Source organism: Alosa alosa, chromosome 4 (assembly GCF_017589495.1).
Source record: "Alosa alosa isolate M-15738 ecotype Scorff River chromosome 4, AALO_Geno_1.1, whole genome shotgun sequence".
Lineage (NCBI taxonomy): Eukaryota > Metazoa > Chordata > Actinopteri > Clupeiformes > Clupeidae > Alosa > Alosa alosa.
In genome coordinates this window covers 4908172-4931042 of record NC_063192.1, presented here as the reverse complement: position 1 = coordinate 4931042, position 22871 = coordinate 4908172, and the positions used below count along the sequence as shown (strand labels likewise).

Sequence of the window (22871 nt, the reverse complement as noted above, 5' to 3'; positions counted from 1 at the left end):
GACAGCACAGCATAGGCGCATGACTCACTGACCAAAGTTTAGCTGGCGGCTACAGGTCCCTCACATGGATTATATTAGCGCTGGATGCAAACACTCTCCTTTCTCCACTGTAAATCCCCCTTTAAGACAACAAACACTAAGAGAGATGCATGTTTGGCTTTAGTCAGGATTATGGCTGCTTTAAGAATTGTCTACAGTGGAGCAGCTGAGCTAGTGTGGTAGCACAGGCAGAGGCTAGTCATTTCCTTAAATGCAATGGCTTTGACAGAAATGCCTGCGGTTTGTCACACCAAGCTTTAAAATAGACAATTCCAAGATGGCGACCCAATGATAACAAGCCTCTTGTGGTATGCAGTCATCAAATGTTGCACTGGACTGTGTTTACTGCTGAAACTCATGTTTAGTACTTCATGAATACAATTCTGTCAACTAGCCTGGGTAAACCCAGATGAACCTGTTAGCAAATTTGAGTTTGCTCTGCAGATCTGTCTGGAAAGGAGCCCCTTGACACCTGTTTCTGAACTTGCTGTTTAACTGCTTCCACAGGCCTAGACAGAAGTGAAATGAAACTTAAATGTGTGCATAAAAGTCCTAAACAAATCATGTCTGAAGTGAAGCAAACATCTTTCTTGTAAACAAAGGTTTTAAATGCAGTTGTTTACTCAATTCAAAAGTAAATAACGTTTCTGGGTTTTTGGTGATTCAGAAATGGATGTCAATGAGCTCCTTTCCAAACCAACTTGCAGAGCAAATTTATTTGCAAACAGTTTTCATGTATGAGTTTTCAAGTCAAAATACCTCCTGATTTCAATAGCTGCTTTCAGACACAACCTCCGCAGTATATGCAGAGCTTTGTCAAACGGAGGTCCGACACTTCGGGTGATCCAGACATGATGCTAACTTGCGGAACTTATGCTGACATATGTGTGAACCACACACACACAAACAGAATCTCTGTGTGATTAAACAGGTTGAATACGCACATGAACAGAATCTCCGCATGACACAAGCTCATTTACATAATGTCCGTCTGAAATACTAGGAGGGGAGAAGTTCGGACTTCCAAATGACTGGTTATGTTGTTCAGATATACGGCCCAACCGTGTGACATCCGCAGAACATTCAGACTTACACATAGTTCTGAAAGCAGATAATGACTGGGTGTTCTTGAATTGATAGGCAATGTTGAAGAATGAAACCACCTTGCTATCCATATACTGTGCTTCTAATCTTGAACCTTATCTGTGATAAACCTGAACCTCTCCTTTTGCATGGTTTTTAATCTGAACTATTCTATCTACATGATTCCAAACAGTCATCTGTTCCTTTGTTTTGTGATGATCCTGAACCTTTCAATTTTCATGGTACTCAACCTAAACTGTATAATCTCATTTCATTCTCAACCTGAACTTGAACGTCCATCTGTAGCATCCCAAACCATCTGTGTAATTATTTATAGCTGGAATTTTTTCCAACTGTTGTCGTTGTCAACTTTTTCTCTCTGTTGTTTGTGCGTCTCTCACCAATGATGAAGGCTTCCTTTGACTGGGTCCCATGCTCGTTGTACCAGGGCGGGCGCCCGGCTGTGTAGATGGTCCTCTTACTGGTCCTCAGAAGGGGTGGCTCGGATTTGCACTGGCTGGTGGTCCGTTTCCGTGGCGACAGGCCACTGTTCACGGTAGGGAGGAGTCTGTCGAGTGAGCCCTCACCACCGCCGCTATGGTAACAGAGGGGGTAAGAGAACAACAGGAGTCACAACATGACTTACAGCTATCAAGGTTAATTTGGATATTGCTTAAATATGTGCTGGTCTGATGTAACCTGACTGTTTGCCTAACACAGCGTTTCTTTCCCTGCGAGTAGTAACCTGTTTAGAGTCAATTACATGCTCATCTGATATCTATGATAAGGATCATGTGTGCAGATCACTCCCGCAGGGTTAAAGATCTTTTTTCAAGGCACAGTCAGTGATTCAGACAAGAAGGCAACTCTTTTCAAACTCAGCAGCCAAGTAAATACTGTGCAACACATTTTTCCCTGTTTTTGTTCCAGTCAAAGTCAAGTAGCTTTGATTGACAGACAGACTCCTTGACTTTAATGGGTTGATGGTGGAGAAACAAATGATTGTTTTTGGTCATTTCCATGGTTTCCACAATTTTCATTTCCATAATTTTATACTAAAACATATTTGCATTGTCAAGGAAGCATACCAAAAGTACTGTAGGTGTCATTTGGGCACAAGGGTAGACAAACCTGCCTGCTAAAGCGCAAGATCAAATGAATAAGTATGACACACAAGGAAGGCAGACTTAGTCTAGTTAACTGTGTCGACGAGTAAAATGATTACAGACCAAATGCTGTTAATGGGACCCTAGGCATAACCTCATAAAGACTACCAGCAACAGCCCCTCAGGAGCATGTCAGCGGATGAAGCAGAGGACACACATTAACCCGCGTGAGTCAGCTTGAACTCGCTGCCAGAGCAAAACTCTGTTACTTTTTGACTCCCTGATGAAAGCTTGATGCTGAAATGCATCGGAGTGTTATTAAAGGTTTAAAATGGCCAAAGCCATGATACTAAAGGCTTTTTAACCGTTTTAAAACAGAGAGCGCCTCGGAACTTCTTTTGGCTCCTCCATTTTCTGTTGTCGTCTTCAACCACTTGGAGACTATTCATGCTATTAGTGAAACTATAAATCTAAATCTTCCTGATATACTGTAATACAATATTCTGTTCCAGGAAGGGAGGTATGTGACCAGACTGCATACAGTAACTACAAGCCAACTATCTCCACACCCGACAACCAAAACAAACTACAGGACCATTTCTGTGGTGAATGAAATGTGTGGTGGGCAGGCTGTGTTAAGGGGAAATGGATTACACCAGACTCAGACGTCACCTCTGTTATACTGGGTCAGTAGTGTATTCCAAGTATGCGGTTTAATGAAAAACTTGGTCAGGTTGATATCTCTGCACTGGTGCTGCAGAGATATCAACCTGAATTAGCATGCTAAATTACTAGCTACAGCCCGACAGGTGTCATAATACCAGTTTTGGCCATGGGAGGCGGTATGCGGGCAACATAACCGCCAGCCAAACTGCAATACACGCCGGTTGTTACTCTAGGGTAGACCAACTCACTTTCTGGAGGTATACTGCCCCCATCTTTTATGGAATGTGGAGTATGAATTGTTTTTTGGCGGACATTACACATGGCACCTTTAAGGTGATGATACTGTACATGGGACAACAATGATGCTGTGCGATATGCCTAAAGATTAAATTGATAATTACATTTCTCCAGAAAAGTGTTGCCCAAAATCAATAGGACTATAATAGAATTATTAACAATAATAATCATGAAAACTGCCCAGGAACCTTGATCAAATAGTTCCCCAGCTTTAGTTAACTTAGGTTTGGACACTAAAGCAAGTATTTGGAATATAGTATAGTATAAGTATACTGTTTTGATCCCGTGAGGGAAATTTGGTCTCTGCATTTAACCCAATCCGTGAATTAGTGAAGCACACACAGCACACAGTGAACACACAGTGAGGTGAAGCACACACTAATCCCGACGCAGTGAGCTGCCTGCTACAGCGGCGCTCGGGGAGCAGTGAGGGGTTAGGTGCCTTGCTCAAGGGCACTTCAGCCGTTCCTACTGATAGGGTTCGAACCGGCAACCCTCCGGTTACAAGTCCGAAGCCCTAACCAGTAGGCCACGGCTGCCCCAATATAAAAGCCAGCTGGTGATCATGTGAGCTGCATACAGTACCTCTGGCATATTTCAACCTACTCCATTCAGAATTCTTTGAGCCTTGGTGCGGTCCAGTGAACCAGCCTGCATTTCCACTGGTTTTGCACCAAGGATGCGTCAAGGGTGGTGCATCCATACCCGAACTGTAGAATGACACGCCCACTCTTGTTTACTATTTTTGGTTCCAGTTCCGAACTTTCCTTTCAGATTCTGAACCGATTTCTTATTTGTCAAAATGCTTCAAATGGTTCTGGAAGGTGAACCCGAACGGAGTCGGTTTGGTAGTCATTGGAAAAGGGCCATCTGGAATTTGCGTTCATTCCTAACAGCATTACAGGGCCTCTATCTCTATGGCCCTGGCCAATTTGACTTGTTGATATCCCAACCAAATGGTTTGACACCCGAGAGAGTGGCAGCTCAGGCTTGTTTACCACTCTACAGCCCACAGGCCTGATCTCCTGCCAGATGAGGCAAGCAACGTTGCATGATCCTGACGCTAATCTCCACACCTGTATGAAAGTGTGATTAGACTGATTTAAAAAGGCGGCAACCCAGCAGGGTTACATCACAGGTGTGACCTTTCTACTTTGTGCTTTCCACCACCCCCTCCCAAGACAGCTTGTATCCTCTGGACCTGATCTTCCGATATGGGAAAGAAGCGCACCTTACTGCAGGTACAAGTGAACAAAACTTCCTCTGCGGACGATTGAAAGAAGCCAGTCATGGTTCCACAGGGAGGGAGGGGAGGGACGGAGAAACAGACACTGCATCAGCAGCGGCCACTGAAATTGCTGTCCTTCTGAAACCGAGTTCGGAGACTGGCACACACTCGGAGCTGACATTTGTTGGGAACACACTGTCCAAGGTTCTAAGTGGGAATGGGACCTATGAGCCTGTCCTTATCACTTCTCTCTCAGCAAACATAGGTTAGGCCCGTGTTTTAAACAGAACCACAGTAAAACAGACCGGCTGGTTGGTCAGGTTATCAGTCCCAGTGCTGGATATAATGAGAGGGCAATAAAAGATTAGCCTAGCTTGTGGATGAACCCTGCACTCTAATTGGTGGTGCAATATCCACTGCACAAAAACAAAAGTTGGTCAAACTCATTTATGGCACTTAAATGGCACTTTACTGTTGCTGCATCTAACAAACAAGCCTTAACTGCTTTTGAGCAGATGAGGAACTTTGGTCTGTTTTTTTTTGTAGCCCTGTCATTAATCTATGATAAAAAAGTGAAGAACTGAATCACTGTTTACTTGTTTGAGGTCTACTTATGTCTTAAAAGTTAACAAAAACTTAATGGTATTAAGACGCTATATAGCCTATGGCATAATGACAACCCACAAATAACAAAAAAACACAGTTGATTCTTACTTAAACTCATCTCGCAACACTGGGATGATGACAGTAACACACAGTGGACAAAGCAAACCAGTGTGGATGCAACACGTCATGTGGCTAAAGTTTCACAAAAGTTCTGAACACAGCTGACCTTATCGGTTCACTAGAATTGTACTCACAGAGAGCCCACAAAAGAGAGAGAGAGAGAAGAAAAATGTCACCAGCAGAGTAATTCCAGGTGAACAGTGTCAAGGACTGGGTAGTAGTCAGGCACGGGTCCAAAGCGAGATTTAGAGAGTCACATAGCTTAGAGGGCATAAGCCAATTTAAAACTCAGTGGCACGCAGGGCACCTCTGTCACTGTGCCACACACACACACACACACACACACACACACACACACACACACACACACACACACACACACACACACACACCTGAAAAACAGAAACACTTAGAGTGCTGGGCACAGCACAATGCCCACGACAAATAACACATGATGAAGAGAATGGACACGCGAGGAGTGCAACTGGATCATAAACAAACAAACAAACAAACAAACAAATGCATAAATAAACAACGGAAGAGGACTTACCTGCCATCTGATCTTAGAGCCCAACATCCTGATATCCTAGCTCCAGAATAAGCCGGGAGAGTGGTCATGATGAGAGCAACGAAACAACAGATACAGGGAGAGAGAGAGTCTTTTTTTTTCTGCTAAGGTCGCTAGTGTTTGGAGTTACTATACTGGAGTCAGTGCGATTGACAGGCGCATACACACACACTCACTCACTCACAACGGGCTGGGCGGCTGCACTTAACACTTCTACCCTCTGGCAAGACGCCTTGGCTGAGTGAGACAGCAAGAAAGAGAGAGAGAGAGAGGGAAAGAGAGAGAGAGAGAGAGAGAGAGAGAGAGAGAGAGAGAGAGAGAGAGAGAGAGAGAGAGAGAGAGAGAGAGAGAGAGAGAGACAGAGACAGAGACAAAGAGAGAGACAACAGGAGCCGGTCAAAGGGGGAAGGAAACGAAACTATGCTTTCAACATCGGTTTTGATTTCTCCTCGCTGCGCACTGTGTTGTTGTCGTAGGGAGCAACTCAGAAACCAATCTGACGTACTGACGCTCTTTCCCTCCAACCAACACTCCCTCCCTCCCTCTCCTCTACTCCCCCTGCTGTCACCTCCCTCACTCCCTCCCTCCTTCTCTCTCTCTGCCGCCCTCTCATTCTCACTCCCTACCTCGCTCTTGCGTTACTACAGGCACAGCCTGAGACCCTAAGAGGATAACCTGTCCTGCAGATTATGTGTGTAAGGTGCTATTAATAGAAACCGCGCAGAGAGCGAGAGAGCGAGAGAGAGAGAGGGAATGAATGTTACAGAGTTAGTGCTAGAGAGCACCTCTCTTCAGACAGGCACGCGCGCGCGCGTGTGTGTGTGTGTGTGTGTGTGTGTGTGTGTGTGTGTGTGTGTGTGTGTGTGTGTGTGTGTGTGTGTGTGTGTGTGTGTGTGTTGCGGTGTCGCAATGCCTCAGCAAGGGGGCGGGAGACTGAGAAGGAGGTGTGTGTATGTGTGTTGAGGGTGGGTGCAGTGGGAGACGACGGCAGCACTCTGTCATGGCTTGCATGCGGTGGAGGAGGGGCGCTGGCCTCTGACGGTTTGGCCTCAGCGGCTGCACTGAAGCACCAGTCAACAACAAACAAATGAAGTGGTTCAGCGTGTGTGTGTGTTTGTGAGAGGAGAGGGAGGACAAGGAAGAGAGAGACACACTGGGTGACTGTGTGAAGAGAGAAAAAACAGCAAAAACATGTGACACGCACCGAGTATGAGACAAAAGAGCCGCACAGACAGAGAGCACAGGACTGGCAATCAGAGAGAGAGAGAGAGAGAGAGAGAGAGAGAGAGAGAGAGAGAGAGAGACACAGAAAGAGAAAGAGAGAGAGAAAGAGAGACAGAAAGAGAGAGAGAGAAAGAGATAAAGAATGAACTAAGAGAAAGAATGACAGTTAGAAAGACTGAATTGACTGCCCGTCCTTAACATCCACACACATCTATGTGGGGAGCCTCTTAGCAACCCCTTAACCACCAGTAACACCTCCCTTCCTCCTGCTCTCCCCCTCACCACACCAGCCACACCTGTCACCTCGTCTTCCTCCTTTCCCTCCCACACTGGAGACCATGCCACCTGGGCACAAACTGCATGATGCAACCCTAGTCTCTGTCTCTCTTTCCGTTTCTGTTTCTGTCTCTCTCTCTCTCTCTCTCTCTCTCTCTCAGGAATGAGAGTGGGGAGGAGATGCAAGCACAGGGGAGGACAAACAAGCACACCCTCAGCATCAGGATGGCTGCAGGGCTAGGCCAAACAGTCATCGCCCTCAAGGGTGCTAAGGTGAGCCAAACCACCACACTGTGAGCCAAAAAATTCTCCTTGAGCTTCATTCAGGTTTAGCTGGTGTACTGGCAAGACATCGTCATCTGAAACCTACTGTGAGACTAAAGAAGCTCTGGTCACGAACAACAGAAAAGGTTTTATACGCTGTTAACATTTCACAGGCATTAAGCTGTTTACCTAGAACAGCCCTACCAAGTTATTATATTTATTGTACTCCATGTAGCCTAAATAAATAAATAAACCTATTTTTACATGTAGTGTATCTACCTTCAAATACAAAACAACATCAATGGGCATCGGTTGAGCAATGCATGCGTTTAAGGCTTTATCGACCAAAACGTCTGCAGCTTGTCATTCCACTCCATTCTTTTGACGGAACGTGTCCCCTGTTCAAATATGGCGGCTGCGTAGATGTATTCTGCCACATAGGCTTTAGCAGGCAAGGCAACATCTACCGATATCTATGTGAGCAGCCTAGCTCAGGGATGGACAGTATTTAAGATACATACATTTAAAATACGTATAAAATACGTATTTCAAATACAAAATAGTATTTTGTAATTAGTATTTTATTGGGTTGAAGAAAATGGCTGCATATTTTGTATCAAAATACTTTAAAGGTAAGTATAAACTTTATAGTTTACAAATACTGCAAAATATGTTTGGTAAAACCAATACTTTTGGTGAAAAGTGCAAAACAATGAATGCTGCCCCTCACTGGTGCTGATGCAGTAATTTGCCCAGACTTGTTGTGATCAGAATATTGAGATGAAGGAGGATGATCCAGAGCAAGAGGAGTAACCTATAGGTTGCTCTCACACACACAATATACTCCCTCTCAGACCAACCCACTCATTCAACCACATGGTTACTTGCTCACTCAAACTTATACTGTAAGTTGGCCTGTTTTTGGTAGAACTTTAGAACAACTCTGACTAAGTATAAGTATAGTATAAGTATATATGCTCTTTTGATCTCGTGAGGGAAATTTGGTCTCTGCATTTATCCCAATCCGTGAATTAGTGAAACACACACAGCACACAGTGTACACACAGTGAGGTGAAGCACACACTAATCCCGGCGCAGTGAGCTGCCTGCAACAACAGCGTGATGTTTATGTGTCCTCCAAAGCTAATAATACACAAGGCACCTTTCTGAGCAATAATGCTCTGAGATGTTCCTGAGTATTGTTGTTCTAGCACGTTCCTTTTAATACTGGACAACTTATTTTTCTTGAGAACTTTAATAATCAGTTGACAAATTAATATGATCATCCAATCGGAACACATGGAACCAGTAGGTTGCCCTGCAACATTCATAACAAAATTAATATTTATGCCCCTTGGTGTCAATATAACACAGTGCTTAGATGGCACCCAGTAAGTTAAAGATCAACTAAAGGATGGTCATGATCAGATCCTACCTGATCAAAAGCATTACAATGCAATATCAAGCATTCTGGGCCTGCATTGACAATGTCAGAGACTACATTGTCTGTGTTATGTCAGTGTATCATGAGTTTGAAGCCATTATTTTAAGGTAATAGAACTTCATTCGTTTTTCATTTTGATTTCACCAAGATACTAGTGTGGCACCTGATAATACACTAATGTTTCCTCAGCCACCAGGGTGGCTGGCCAATCAGTGATAAGAGGGGATGGCGTAAGTAGGGCAGCTGTGGTCTACTGGTTAGCGCTTCGGACTTGTAACCAGAGGGCTGCCGGCTGAAGTGCCCTTGAGCAAGGCACCTAACCCCTCACTGCTCCCCGAGCGCCACTGTAGCAGGCAGCTCACTGCGCCGGGATTAGTGTGTGCTTCACCTCACTGTGTGTTCACTGTGTGCTGAGTGTGTTTCACTAATTCACGGATTGGGATAAATGCAGAGACCAAATTTCTCTCACAGGCTCAAAAGAGTATATATACTTATACTAGTTTCAAAATCGAAAGTGGCTGTGGTAAACTGCAAAAATTGTAGTTGGGAGAAAATGTATGTACAGCAAAGGTAAGCCTAAATGCTGCCGCAGTTTATTATCAGCTTGTAAAGGTTAAACAAAGTAGGAAGTAACGTTAGGAATCCCTGATCAATGTAATTGAAATAATTGGTCCAGTCTGACCAGAGCTACACAAAATTTACGCCCGTTATGATGGATGGTTGCAAATGTCTCCTAATCCTGAGAGGCCAGACTATCTTTACAAAATAGTGAGTCTGGTTAAACCAGGCTAATATAACATGGCTGCTGAAGGTAAGGCCATCCTTAAAAATATTTTTGTTTGCAGTAACAGCCAAAAAAAAAATTAAAAATGGGTCGGTAGGTAGGTCAATATTTTTTTTTTCAAGATTCAAAGTAAAAAAAAAGTACAATTTTGGTCATGGTGATTACATTAGGAATGAATTTACACAAAATGTGCATATCGTGGCGTAACTGACTGGGTCTTCAACCCGTGCCTTCAAGCGCACCATTGCAAACCTCATTCTGATGCAGGTTATATAGACCAGCCTTTCTCAAACTTCTTTGACCTGAGGCCCGGTCATGGCAGACTTTTGGGTCATAGGGCTCATCTACATGTACCCAGAAAGAAGGCTACAATAGCTCTTGGCCACGTTATATTGAAATTTGACTATGCAATACTCAATGCTATACAGTGTATTATACAGTCTCTGCTCTGTTTCTAAGGAAGTTCCAAAAACAACGTCGTTCTATTAAGTTTCGTTAAATAAATAAATAGCCTTCCAACAGGTTGAAGCGGAGCTTTGATACCAACGTTATCGATTAGTTTCAGTTTCTCGCGCGCAGACGCCGCATTGAATGAATGCTCATACCACCACTTAATTGTAGGGGCTCCATGTTTAATGACATCGATAGCAGAAACGTTTGTTTTCTTTTTTTCGTCGATCCGCGGTTTCTTGATCAACTGCGCAGCAAATTATCAGATGAAGCACCGGGCCTAATTTCCTCCACGACTCCAGCGGACCAGCAGTCTCCATGTTGCGGACCCATATTTTGAGAAATGCTGAATAGACCACAACCAATTTCAATACTCCGACCACGGTCACCGTTAGACTAGGGGAGGAGGGATGAAGAAAAAGATCTGGCCACAGTTCTTCCAGAACCGTGCCAAGTAAAAGCGTTATCAGTTTGTGTGAATGAAACGGCGTAGGCCATAGTGTGACATCGTAAAACCAATGGTGTAGAGATGGCGCCACAGGTTTTTTTTTTTAAGTGAGCCACGTTTGCATGTAGGCAATTTATATTCACAATACTTGGGCCTACTAAAAGAAATATTATTTTATTGCATTTGTATTGGTTGTTTAGAGTAAAAAAAAAACAATCGGTCGGTATTAACGCTAAGTTTACAACCCGGCAAGTCGGTCGGACTAAAAGGGGAAAAATAAATATTTGGGTCGGTTCTAAATTGACAGGGTCGGTCGGGTTACGGCAAACGAAAATATTTTTAAGGATGGCCTAATGATATGTGGGGCCATATTTAAACAGTGTTGCCAGGATGATTGTAACACGTTGCTGCTGATGGTTTAAGTTATCCACATATATGTGAAAGTATATGATATACTGTATGGGGAAAGTGCCCAAGCAACATTAGCAACACTGCTCAGACAGCAACATTATTAAAAACCTAGATCACCTCAAGAGTTCACTTGCTCTGAAAACTCCAGGCAAATTACCACTGTCTCCATCACAACTGTCAATATCAACATTACGGCTGGGGAGAGCTGGATCAAATTTAATACAAGCATATCATGGCAACCATTCTATTAGGGCAGATTAAACGCAGGTTGCTGGGACAATTAGTTATGCATCTTACAATAGTATCAGTTGCCTTGGTAGCATGGCAACCACTACTTCAGTGCAAAGTGAGGAGAGGTTACTATGACTATGGTAGTTAACATGAATGCATGGCGTTAATGCTTTGCTGGTTTAATGTCAAGAGGACCTTCGATTAGTAGTAGCCATTATTTGTTCATGAATCAAAAAGTATTAAAATATTAAACAATGGCCTCACCAAATGTGTGGCTGTTTCAATTACATCCAAATATGTACAAATGTAAAGCTTGATCATTAGAAGAGTGACTGAACATGGAAGCTATGCAAAGGCAGTTTGAAGAGGGACATGATATGGAGACCTGTCAGGTAGTTCATAATGCGTGTGGACACATTTGCACAGGGTGGAACATATTGTCAGGGTCTACAATGCCCATCTGACTCAAAATAGAGACATCCTAACACACACATGCACTGCATGGCAAACGGCCAGAGAATAGCCGATTGCAGATCTTATCTTCACTGTAGAATAGACAAACTACCCATGGATGCCATCAGCGTCAGGTTTCACCTTTAGAACCCAGGGTTGGCTTTCCATTCACTCCAAATGGTAAGAGTTCAGCACAAGGCCTCAAACGATTGCGTAATCGCCGTGTTCAGAGAAGAATGTCACCAATGCTGCAGAATATGTCACTTAGGGTGACATTTCATTTTTAAACTTACATCACTACTCAAACAGAAAACCGTGTGTGTGTGTATGTTTTTTTTTTTTTTTTTATGTAGGCCTAAACGATTCAGAGAACCTCAGTTGGACATGCTTTTGCACAAGCGTACGTGTTGAGCCCTAGGCTAGCCAGTATCGCTACACCCCCTTGTGGCTTCTGACGAGATGAAATGCCGAGGCGTGGTTGACAAGACCTCGATGCACTTTCGTTTTAAATATGCCCTGACATCTCTACAATATGGCATCCAATACATAGGCTAACTATCGAAAATTAGGCCATCATATGCTGATCATATGCCACATTGAAATTGGTGTTCAAAACGTTAGGCTACTAGGCCTACAAGATAAAATAGCAGGTCATCACTTAATATTACAAGACCACAAAAAGGGAGAATACGGCATATCTGTAACCATGAAAGGTTTTTCCAGAATATATACTGAACTCCTTCGATGCGTAGATCGAACTCATCACGTCCATTTTCTCTGTGCAGTGATTACCGTTATTAGCCTATGTTGCACTCTAAATTGGCCGTTTTATGAGGGCAAGGAAAGAAATATAAGGCAAATCCCAAAAAAGAAGTTAAAACGGCATCAATGCTTCAAAAGAAAGTTGAAAAGGGGAAGAGAACGTTTGTCGCGCTATACTCGAACCATGAGGGCATAACCACGCGATAGCCTGTCATATATGGTAGTGTCACGCAGATGCTCATCACATTCCTAACTTGTGATTTTACCTCAGATTCATTAAACTCTGATTTGTAACCATAAAAAGGGTAGATTTATAAGTTTATATTATTACCTAGTTGACCGCGAGGTTTTCTCCTCGCACTCCATGGTTGTGGTCCTTCCCTCTTCGCACGCGGTAGACATTGTTGTTTTCCTATTTGACAATCAGCTGTTCGGAGGAGGGCACAGCTAAATGCATACTGGGAGATGTAGTTCCCTAAGGCAACCATGCAATGCTTGAAAGGATACTCTGAACTTCAAATACCAATAGGGCACTTACAGATTTTTTTTTATCTACAATACATGCACAACTTTTACTCATATAAGGGTATTCGGTGGACTCTGAACTCTCCCCCCAGTCAAAAAGTAGGACTTCACATTCGTCGGACTATAAAAGTATTGTTTTTTAAATGTTATGAAAGAGATAAGACTACATTTTAAGTCAACAACATTTTATTAGTTGAAGGGTAGTAATGCACAGTTAATACACCAATTTTCAGAGAAAAAAAACAAACAAACAAATAAACAAAAACAACTCGAACAGTTCAGATTCAGAAGAGATGCCTCCCTGTTAAACTGCATTAGATACTGTAGGGGGAAAAAACTTAAATAGAGAAATAGAGAAAAGGTTTATTTCATTACAGTAAGTTGGCTACTACTCTCAATAAGAGAGGTGGCAGGGGGTCAAATAGGTTTTCAATAGCTTCTTCATAATTTCAGCCTCTGGATATAATTTAACTGCCCTACGTAGGGTAATATACCTTCATTTTTAAAAAAGCAAACCTTAACACACCATTACTTAAAACTCTTTTAAAACCATTTGTAAAGATCCTTGTGTTTGTATTGTTAGTGAGGCAAATATCTAGGAATATAAGAAAAAACATCAAGTGGAAGTAAAGGGTACAAAAGCCACGGCAAACCACCTAGGGCTCCTAAGCGCTCTTCAAACACTCCACATTCAAGCCTATTTCATGGGATAGTACTTGTAAGTGCACTAACACAGAAAGACACACCTCCATACATGCACACACCATGTGAAGTTGGGGTATAAGGACAAACTTGCGTATTGAAATGCCTTTCAGTCCCCGATAAGTGTCTTTCAATTTAACATAATAACTTGTGTTACAAGTTTAAGAAGCAAACAAGCATATAAGAATGGTACTAATAGCTCAAAATTGTTGAGACTATTTTCAATATGGAAATGGTGTCCTTATCGGCAAAAAACAATCTATTCAGATATGATATGCCATATTGCTGTAATTTGCAAATAAATCATTTCCATTTAGTCAATCACACCTCTGCATATGTGTAAGACACATCTAGGAAGACAGATTGTTGAAAGCCAAGACAACACAATCTTGATATAAACAACAACAGTATCAATCAGCGATCACTCAAACAATAAGAAATGTCAAAATAAAACAAAACCAAAACCAAGAAAACTCAGGTGAAATCATTGGAAACCATGAAAAGTACATTCGACTGGGTGTAACAAAGGTGTCTCCTATTTATTTAGCATCTGAAGACTGACAGTTCTTTACCATCACAGTCGGTCAAGCTAATCATTGGCCATACTAACACCACACTGATAACACACATAGGCAGAGACTTAACGCCACACACACGCGCACACACACGCCCACACATAAAAAAGGGTTTCCCGTAACAACTCAACTCACACTGGAAAAAAAAAACAGGGAACACTTCATAAATATTGTGTCAAAACATAATAAATTACTGACTGCTCAGGTTAATAAGAGAGGAATTGACCTGTTGCATTCCCATTTTTAGAGCAGTCTTATAAAAACATATGAGTGATGTCAATCATTTTGTGTGGACAGAAGATAAGTGATCCTCATGAATCTTCGTTGTTTACTCTAGAAAGCAGAGAGATTTGGGACTGTGTCCTGATAACCCTAGACAACGGTCCATAAGGTATAACGGCTCCAAAAGCACCTTTTACCAAAACCATAACAATTCATGTTCTCACTTCATTCGAAATACACTCCAAGTACTATTAGATTGCTATGAAGTTCCTATTTACAAGAGCTCATAAAATAAATCTTCCTCTGGTAATTTGAGCAAACTGATTATTATTCTCAATAGATATAAATATACACTAAATAATTCACTGAATTTATGATTAAAGGATTTTTTAAATTTTAAAAATGGTAAGTTGTTTATGGTTTCAAGTACTTCAATTAGAGTATTTATTTCTCTTAGCATAAATAACTGATTCTCTTTTTTTCTTCGATTTTGATTCTTTCTGAAACTATGCCTTTCCTTTCATACTATGCTTTGAAAATTTCAACAGTTTATAAGAAAATGAGGAAGTTGCGATGAACAGTCACCCAGCTTTGAAATCTCCAGTCCTTTTAAGAGGACGTGTATGGCTTAAAGCTTCAAGTGAGCCCGACTGTCACCCATTGCAGGTTTGAGTGAGTTAACACACATGATTCTTATCTTCAAATGGGGGATGAACTGTTGCTGTTATTGTGGTGGGTCTTTCTCTGTGCTATATTCCCATGATGTTGTCTTTTTGGGAGAGGGATTGGGAAGGGGAGGTGGGGTTAACTGCCCAGCCCAGGATTAAGGTTGGGGTGGTGAAAGATTAACAGTGCCTCAAAAGTGCAAGATAAAATAGGGAGGGAGGGTTAAAGTGCAAGAGGAACATTTCTTCTTTGTTTTATGTTTTTTTTTCCCTCGGGCCCAAATGTGTCCAAATCCCCCTCGGTTTGGGACGGCTAGGCCCTGTCACCTGTTATCAAATTTCCAACAAAGCAACTGTTCGTGCTGCCCATCATCCAATGACCAAGCAAGAAAAGAGACAGAGCCATCCTCCTAACAGAAATAGTGGTCAGGCTCTGACATTTCCAGGTCCGTACTAAGGTGACCTCTGTGTTTGTGCTACGATGTCTCACTGAGCAGCTCTGTCCTAATGTAAGTCCATCTCTCTCTATATTGCATACAGTCACAAATAGTATCATGTGCAGTCTGTGTGCATTGCTTATCGTTCTTGTACAACTGCAGGAAGAGGAATATTCTTTTTCCAACTACTCTTATAGTTCAGTATATCTTCATTCTTACAGTCATGATAATAATCTAAGATTTTTAGCTTCTTGGGGAGTTTCCCCCCCAAATGTAGCCTCAGGGGAAAAAATGGTTCCGTACGTTCCTTCCAGCTTAGGTTAGCTATAATGACATCATTGTGGTCTGTGGCCAATCCAATGCCTTGAAAGTCTACTCAGTGTGCTCCAATACAGCTTTCAAAAAACAAACAAAACAAAAGAAAAACGAATAGGACAAAACTAGCTTATACCTCAATAGCTTTTAACAGAGTTTTCTCAAGCCACACGGCAAAGGAACAAACATCAGTTATGTGTGTATATTCTAAACGGGGGAAATGTTAACAATGGGTTTGAGAACCCAGTCCAACTGCCAAAAAACTAGAACCACTATGACTACAGCCAGAGAAGGAAGCAGAGAGGGAGTCCTTTTTAGCGGTGTACAGTATATGGCTAGAAAGTTCCACTTCTCTTACAGTTCAGACGGAGAAGAGACCAAAACAAAAACCACGAGAGCAACACACTATTGCACTGCAGCAGTCTGGGACCATCCTATCTGAGACACACAGCTGCCGAAACTGGACCAAAACTCACATCGAAGAGAAAGCAAACAAGATATGACAGTTGAAAAACAAAAGAACACAAACAAACGAAAACAAAAACGACCCCTTTGACCTACCTCAGTTTAAAAACTGTGGACAAATTCATTGCTTTGATTATATATAGATATAGATATTGTATATATACACAGTACAATATATCCGTGATAAAACACTAGCAGTAAATTAGCTCGCCATGCTAATTGAATAACTTTGTATATCCTTTTTGAAAATCTCTTGAACACAACATGAAACTACAGACATGTGGACGTCGCTACACAAAAATTTGAATTATGCTTGTTCTAGAAAACGCTATTTATATATATTTATATATATATATATATAAACTGGGATCTCAATTTTGATTACAATTACCCCTGTTTTACAGTAACATCTTCATCATTAACATGAGGTCAAAAAATGGAATGAGAAAAAAAAGATTATTATATATCAGTATATACCAGCAAACACATATACTGTATATAAGTACGCATATATAAGGTAAAAAACAAAACAAAAAATCTAACCAAAAAACTGTGAAATCAAATAACCATTTTTTTTTTTTTTTAAAAGAATTCCATTCCATGGTAGGGTATTCTTGGAGCGCTATCTTAGCCATCAGCCTCTGAGGATGAGAAGGCTGTGTTGTGCCGCGATGTCTGACGTTTGTCTTTTTTCGCAAGCCTCCTGACCAGCTATCCTGACGTGATGTTATCTATGTTATTCAACAGATGGCACCTTCTTGGGCTTACCCCTCTTCTTCATCAGGGGCTGTGTGTCTCTGTTCTGCCCCAAGCTACCCCGATCAACAGGGGTAGGTGTGGGGGCAGGTTTGGGCACGTGCGTAGGAGTGGTGGTGGTGGTGTTGGTTGGGGACAGAGCAGGGGCTGTAGTTTGAGCCAAGCCTGAGGTTTGGTTCTGAGTTTGGGTCTGGACGGGAACGGACATTGGTGGGTTAGAGCTCGGAGTCTTTGACAGAGTGGCCTCTGGGGGGCGCTCTTTGGGCTTGCGACCCCTCTTCTTGCCGGTCGCCCCGTTCTTCACCTCGTTCTTGATGCCGTTGCTTTGAGGAAGTGGCGGTTTCTTGTTGTTGGGCGGTATGTTGGTAGTGGCACGGAACCAGTTCTGTAACCGCAACATTTATCAGGTGACAGATGTGACACATTTACACCAAAGAGACAAAATACACACATTCTATTGCATTAGTACATGTCACAGTGGCATTTCACACCTGACAACTCAAAAACTGGTCAGCATGGGTCACTTCGAGGTAATCTCCTACGTTTATGTGTACATCAACAAAATGCATTCTGTGGTGGTGGATTTATTTACTCTTACATGCTGAACCAACCTTTAACAACTGAACATGCTGAACAAACAATTATTTGGATGGCACTGTGTTAATTTTCATAATTATATAATTGTATCTAAGTATAAGTATAAGTATATGTATATACACTCTTTTGATCCTGTGAGGGAAATTTGGTCTCTGCATTTATCCCAATCCGTGAATTAGTGAAACACACTCAGCACACAGTGAACACACAGTGAGGTGAAGCACATACTTGTGGGCAGCCGTGGCCTACAGGCCTACAGGGGTTAGGTGCCTTGCTCAAGGGCACTTCAGCCGTGCCTACTGTTCGGGGTTCGAACCAGCAACCCTCCGGTTACAAGTCCGGGGCGCTAACCACGGCTGCCCCAATCTATTGTATGGGCACTCCTTCTCATTTAACCATGTTTTTTGCTAAAGTTGTTCAGTCCTGCCAAAACACCTGTGCACCTGAGACCTACCTGGGAGTGTGTCTTGCTGATGTGATACTTCACGCCACTCTCCGAGCTGAACTCCTTCTGGCACAGCAGGCACATGTACTTCCCCACGGCTCCCCCTGCCTGCATGGCATGGGAATAAAATCAGTGTCAACCAGTGAGCAATCACCATAATCAAAACAAAATGAAAGAAAGTGAGACTGAAAACAAAACACAGTGGTTCCTCTCTGTTCTCTTACCTGGGTGCAGTTTGCCAAATGGGCTTTGAGTCCAGACACACTCGAGTAAACAGCTTCGCAGCTCTGCAGGGAGATTGCCAGAAATAGACCAAAACAGAAGAGCGTATTAGGGTCGCCAATAAGCCAGAGTGAATTTGCCAGGACACTGAAGAGAAAACAGAACAAAACAGAACAGAACAGAGGGATGTTCAAAGTGGGGTCATGGGGTCTTACTCCATTAGGACAGCAGATGAAGCCCTTCTCCTTGACCTGATTCTTCCACGTCTCCAGCATCTCCGGATCGAACGTGGGAAGGCCCGGACGGGTGTAGTTGAGCTGCGGAGAGGGAAAACGGGTCGGGGGTTTGGGAATGTGAAATCTGAACAGGTCTTTCTACAGTACACATGAAAGGCTGATGTGAAGCCTTTTAATGGGCTGGGAGATGATACCTCTAAATGGTTTTCTATGCATGAAATCTCTCATATGTTGACTGTTTGTAAAGGAAGAAGACTATAGCATTTCAACCTGTCTGTACCTGCTAACAATATCCTGTGACTTCCTAGTGTGAGTGTGTAGCTGGGACTGAATCCAGCAATGTCACTCAAGTCCTGGATTTTATTGCCAAGTAATATGTGTACTGGTATTAAGGCACAAATGTGCTATTTCATAACAAGACTATGCAGGCCTAGTTTAATTTGCCTGTGAATTTCTGGGGAGTGTCAGTGTCAGAGACTAGGGTATTTGACCTATGCATTTTCTGTAGATTATCTCCCATTGCTTTCAAAATCAACAAAATGAGAAACAAGTAAACACGTATACAACACATGTATGTAAGATAGATTATAAATGTCACTGTTGTTGCATTTGAAAAACATGTAGAATGAGTCTGAGTCTGTATGTTATTTAGCTAATGGTGTCAGTTGACCCGTATAACTGGAGTGCCATGTTGGTAAAACAGACTGAAGAGTTGTGGGGCAGACTGCGAGGAAAGGGAATCAATAGCTGCTCTCAGACTATCATCAAACAGAGAGGCAACACAAAAGCTCAGGCTTATTTCAAGAGTAGCTGCTGTGCTGCCTGTCTCCCCTAGCAGTGATGAGCAATCTTTATAGCCTCCTGCAGTCTAGCTGTTCGAATATAAGCAAGACTAACACAGGCAAGCGCAGCACTCAAAGCATGGTAAAAATACCTGTTAGGCGACAAGAGTGAATCAGTGGAAATGGGGCATGGAAATAGGACTTTAATGAGAGAGTGGCTGGTTTGTTGTGTGAATCAGTTTTCAACAGCGTGTGTTTGTTTGTGTGCATATCTTTATATCTGAGTGCATGTGTCTGTACGTTTGTGTATGTGTGTGTGTGTGTTTGTCTTTCAACCTGCATTTCTGTGAATCTCAGTCAGCTTTTGAGCTTGTATGTTTGTATGTCAGTGACATAATTCTGTTGAAATGACCTTACAGTATGTGCTCTTGTTTGCTTGTGTCCATGTCTACGTATACAGTGCAACTGGAAAGTTTTCAGAATCTTGCAAGTTTTCAACATTTTGTTATGTGTCAGACTCATCTTAAAATGGATTTAAAAGTATTCAGACCCTTTGTTGTGACACTTGCAATTGAGCTCTGGTGCATCCTACTTCTGTCAATGGTCCTTGTGTCTAGACACAATCCTATCTCATACTGTAGGTCTACGGACAATTCTCTCAACCTGGTTGCTTGGTTTTCATTCTGACATACACCATCAACTGTGAGACCTTATATAGACAGATGCATGCCTCTCCTAATAATGTCCAATGATTTCATTTATTCACCGGTGGACTCCAATCAAGTTTTAGAAGCATCTCAAGGACCATATTTAGAAGCATCTCAAGGACCATATTTCAGTCTTTATTTTTTATAAATTTGCAAAACACTCAAAACACCTGCTTTTTTGTGGAGTAATGGGTGTAGACTGATGAGAAAAAATGAACTGAATCCATTTAAAGATGAGTCTGAAACATAACAATATGTGTAAAACTTGAAAGGGTCTGCACCGAAAGGGTCTGCACTGTACAGTATGTATATACTGTACATATATATATATATATATATATATCTATATACACGAGTGCCTTGAGCAATGTGTGAGAAATCATACATTGTTGACCAGTCATGTCACATGTCTAATGGTCTTGTCATGTGGGCACTCTCACCCTCTTGCTATCTGGCACCAGGTCGTCTTTGATGCGCCTCTTGGTGCCCCAGTCTTTGGCCAGCTCGTCCTCGGCGATCTCTTGCAGGTGGAAGACGGCCACCTGTGCCGATCGCCGCCGCACCCTCCCACTGGGCGTCCGCTCGAAGTCCTCCACCGAGTCCGCCATAGACGCTGCCGCCGCCGTGGCCATCATGGCTCCCACTGACCCCACCATTGATGCTGCTGCAGCGGCCGCTGGGGCTCCCGTCGTCGTTGTTGTCATCGCGGTTGCCGTTGACAACGGTGGCGCCGGGTCCTCCTGCTCCCCACCCCGCTCCTCCGGCCGCTCCTTCACCCGGGCCGACTGCTGCTGCTGCTGCTGCTGCTGCTGCCTCCTGTGCGCCTCCTCCTTCGTCTTCTCAGTGGGGAGCTGCTCCTTCCTCCCGGCCGGCCTGGGCTCCTCTGTGGCCACCTAGCCATGCATTTGCATTTATATTTATTTATTCCGCAGACGCTTTCATCCAAAGCAATTGTCAATCATATCACAGGGCAGTTGTCAATCATATCACAGGGCAGTTGTCAATCATATCACAGGGCAGTTGCCCCAGAGCAACTCAGGGTTGAGGGCCTTACTCAAGGATACAGCAGTGGAAGCCGGGACCCACATCTTTCCAGCCTACGGGGGGCGCTGGTTATACTGTTCAGTACGCGTTCATTAAAGATTAACAGCAGACGTCTAACATGTCAGGTGTTAAATGGAGAGCTTATCTTCAGCTCTGAAATATTCATCAAATTACTGAAAATGCAGTGTGATCTACTTCTTCTACTTTGTTACAGTTACAGTTTATTTATTATTTACAGTAGCAGGCACACCTAAGGGTTTTTGTTTTGTTTTGTTATGTGTCTGGTCTTTACGGGTGCAACCCATGTAAACGGGGGTTAAACCCATGTCCACTCTGGGACTGTAGAGAGAAAGTCTGTACAGCTAGTCTTTGTAGCCTGTTCACACCCTCCTGACAGGCGCAGATGGAATTCAACTCCATTTTCAAGGCTACTGTGAGCTCTCCGGTTTTACAGTGTCAGTCTGTGCATGACTGGCTGTTGTATTTTCTAAACTAAATTCTACACCATTTCTGTGTGAAAGCATTTTTTCAGGTGAAACTGTTGTTTCCTCTGTTCTATAATTTCTGATATCACTGTTTTACTTTTAACAGAAGATACGATTAATTTGTATGTGAAAGCATGGTTATACATGACAGTGTTGTACTATATCATTCTGAGCTCTATCGCTTCATCAAATAGGCCCCATCTGTTTTTAAAATGTGTCTTGGGTAACCTGATCACATAGTCTCCTCTCACCCACTTGCTGACCTTTAACATGGTTCCTGCCCTTACCCCTCTAGGCTGTGTGACCGGGTGCTCGGAGCGGAGGTGGTAGTCCCGGCCGGCCTTGGAGCGGTAGGTCTTCCCGCAGTGCTGGCACTGGAAGGCGGGCTTGTCAGCCTCGGACACGTCCCTCCCGCAGCGCTTCTGGTGGTACTGATAGCCCATAAGGCTGGTGAAGTGGGCCGAACAGCCCTAAGGAGAGGAGAGGAGAGGAGGAGAGAGAGCAGAGAGAGAAACATGTCTCTTTCAATACACGAGCAAGAAAGACTTCACCTTGAGTGTCCAGTTGAGAGAGAGACAACTGGTGGACAATAATGAACACTCAAGCTTTGCTCTGCCATCCAGTGAGGATGACAGATCGTTGAATTAGCTGGACAACATCTGATCATGTCCTGACAATTTCAGTGGCGTCTACCTAGGCTAGGGAAGTGGACCAAGCGTGGCACTGACAAGAGCGGAGAGAGGCGCTCTGTGCACACACTCAGCCAAAAAGAGCAGTCTGCTATTCAAACTCAATTTTTGTCTTGACTAATTTAGTCTCACTGTCCTGTAGCTATCTGTTCTCTGTGTGTGTGTCTCTATTGTCTATAATCAATCCTGGCTCTCTAAATGGGAAACAAACAAAGTGGTTTAGAAGGAGCCATATACTGTTCCTGCCAATCATCATGTTGCGTCAGGAACACAGAAGGGAGTGGTCTAATTTGATTGGCTGATAAGCTCAAATATCAGCATCCTCGCACCCGAATCGGACTGTACAAGACTGCGCTAGCATAGAGAACAACGATCAATTGGATGAATGATCAGTGCACTAGTTTCCCGTGGCTTAGCTGGTAGAGAATGGTGCTAACAGCACCCCAATCATGGGTTAGCACACGCAGGCTACTGATTACCAGGTGTAACGGTACAGTGATCCACTTTGGATAAAAGCGTCGGGTAAAAATAAATAAAATCAT

General features: G+C 43.0%; 2 protein-coding genes across 8 annotated transcripts in view; both read right to left on the bottom strand.

The window, feature by feature from the left end:
• The window catches only part of uckl1b (uridine-cytidine kinase 1-like 1b), a 32033-nt gene extending 19167 nt beyond the window's left edge, over positions 1–12866 (bottom strand). Inside the window, exons 1-2 of one of the 4 annotated variants that reach the window (XM_048240482.1) lie at positions 12792–12866; positions 1524–1717 (exon numbers count right to left, since the gene is read on the bottom strand). In XM_048240482.1, the coding sequence (XP_048096439.1) occupies positions 1524–1717; positions 12792–12862 (265 nt within the window). In that variant the 5' untranslated portion in view covers positions 12863–12866. Of the gene's footprint in view, positions 1–1523; positions 1718–5251; positions 5664–5695; positions 6287–12791 lie in introns of those variants that run through there. The other 3 variants (XM_048240484.1, XM_048240483.1, XM_048240481.1) reach the window with 3 other exon arrangements.
• A 287-nt stretch (positions 12867–13153) lies between these two features.
• The window catches only part of znf512b (zinc finger protein 512B), a 54126-nt gene continuing 44408 nt past the window's right edge, over positions 13154–22871 (bottom strand). For 3 of the 4 annotated variants that reach the window (XM_048240814.1, XM_048240811.1, XM_048240812.1), the window contains 6 exons: positions 21904–22110; positions 20552–21004; positions 18602–18703; positions 18389–18451; positions 18174–18272; positions 13154–17507 (listed from right to left, as the gene is read on the bottom strand). In XM_048240814.1, the coding sequence (XP_048096771.1) occupies positions 17103–17507; positions 18174–18272; positions 18389–18451; positions 18602–18703; positions 20552–21004; positions 21904–22110 (1329 nt within the window). In that variant the 3' untranslated portion in view covers positions 13154–17102. The remainder of the gene's footprint in view (positions 17508–18173; positions 18273–18388; positions 18452–18601; positions 18704–20551; positions 21005–21903; positions 22111–22871) is intronic. The other variant, XM_048240813.1, reaches the window with a different exon arrangement.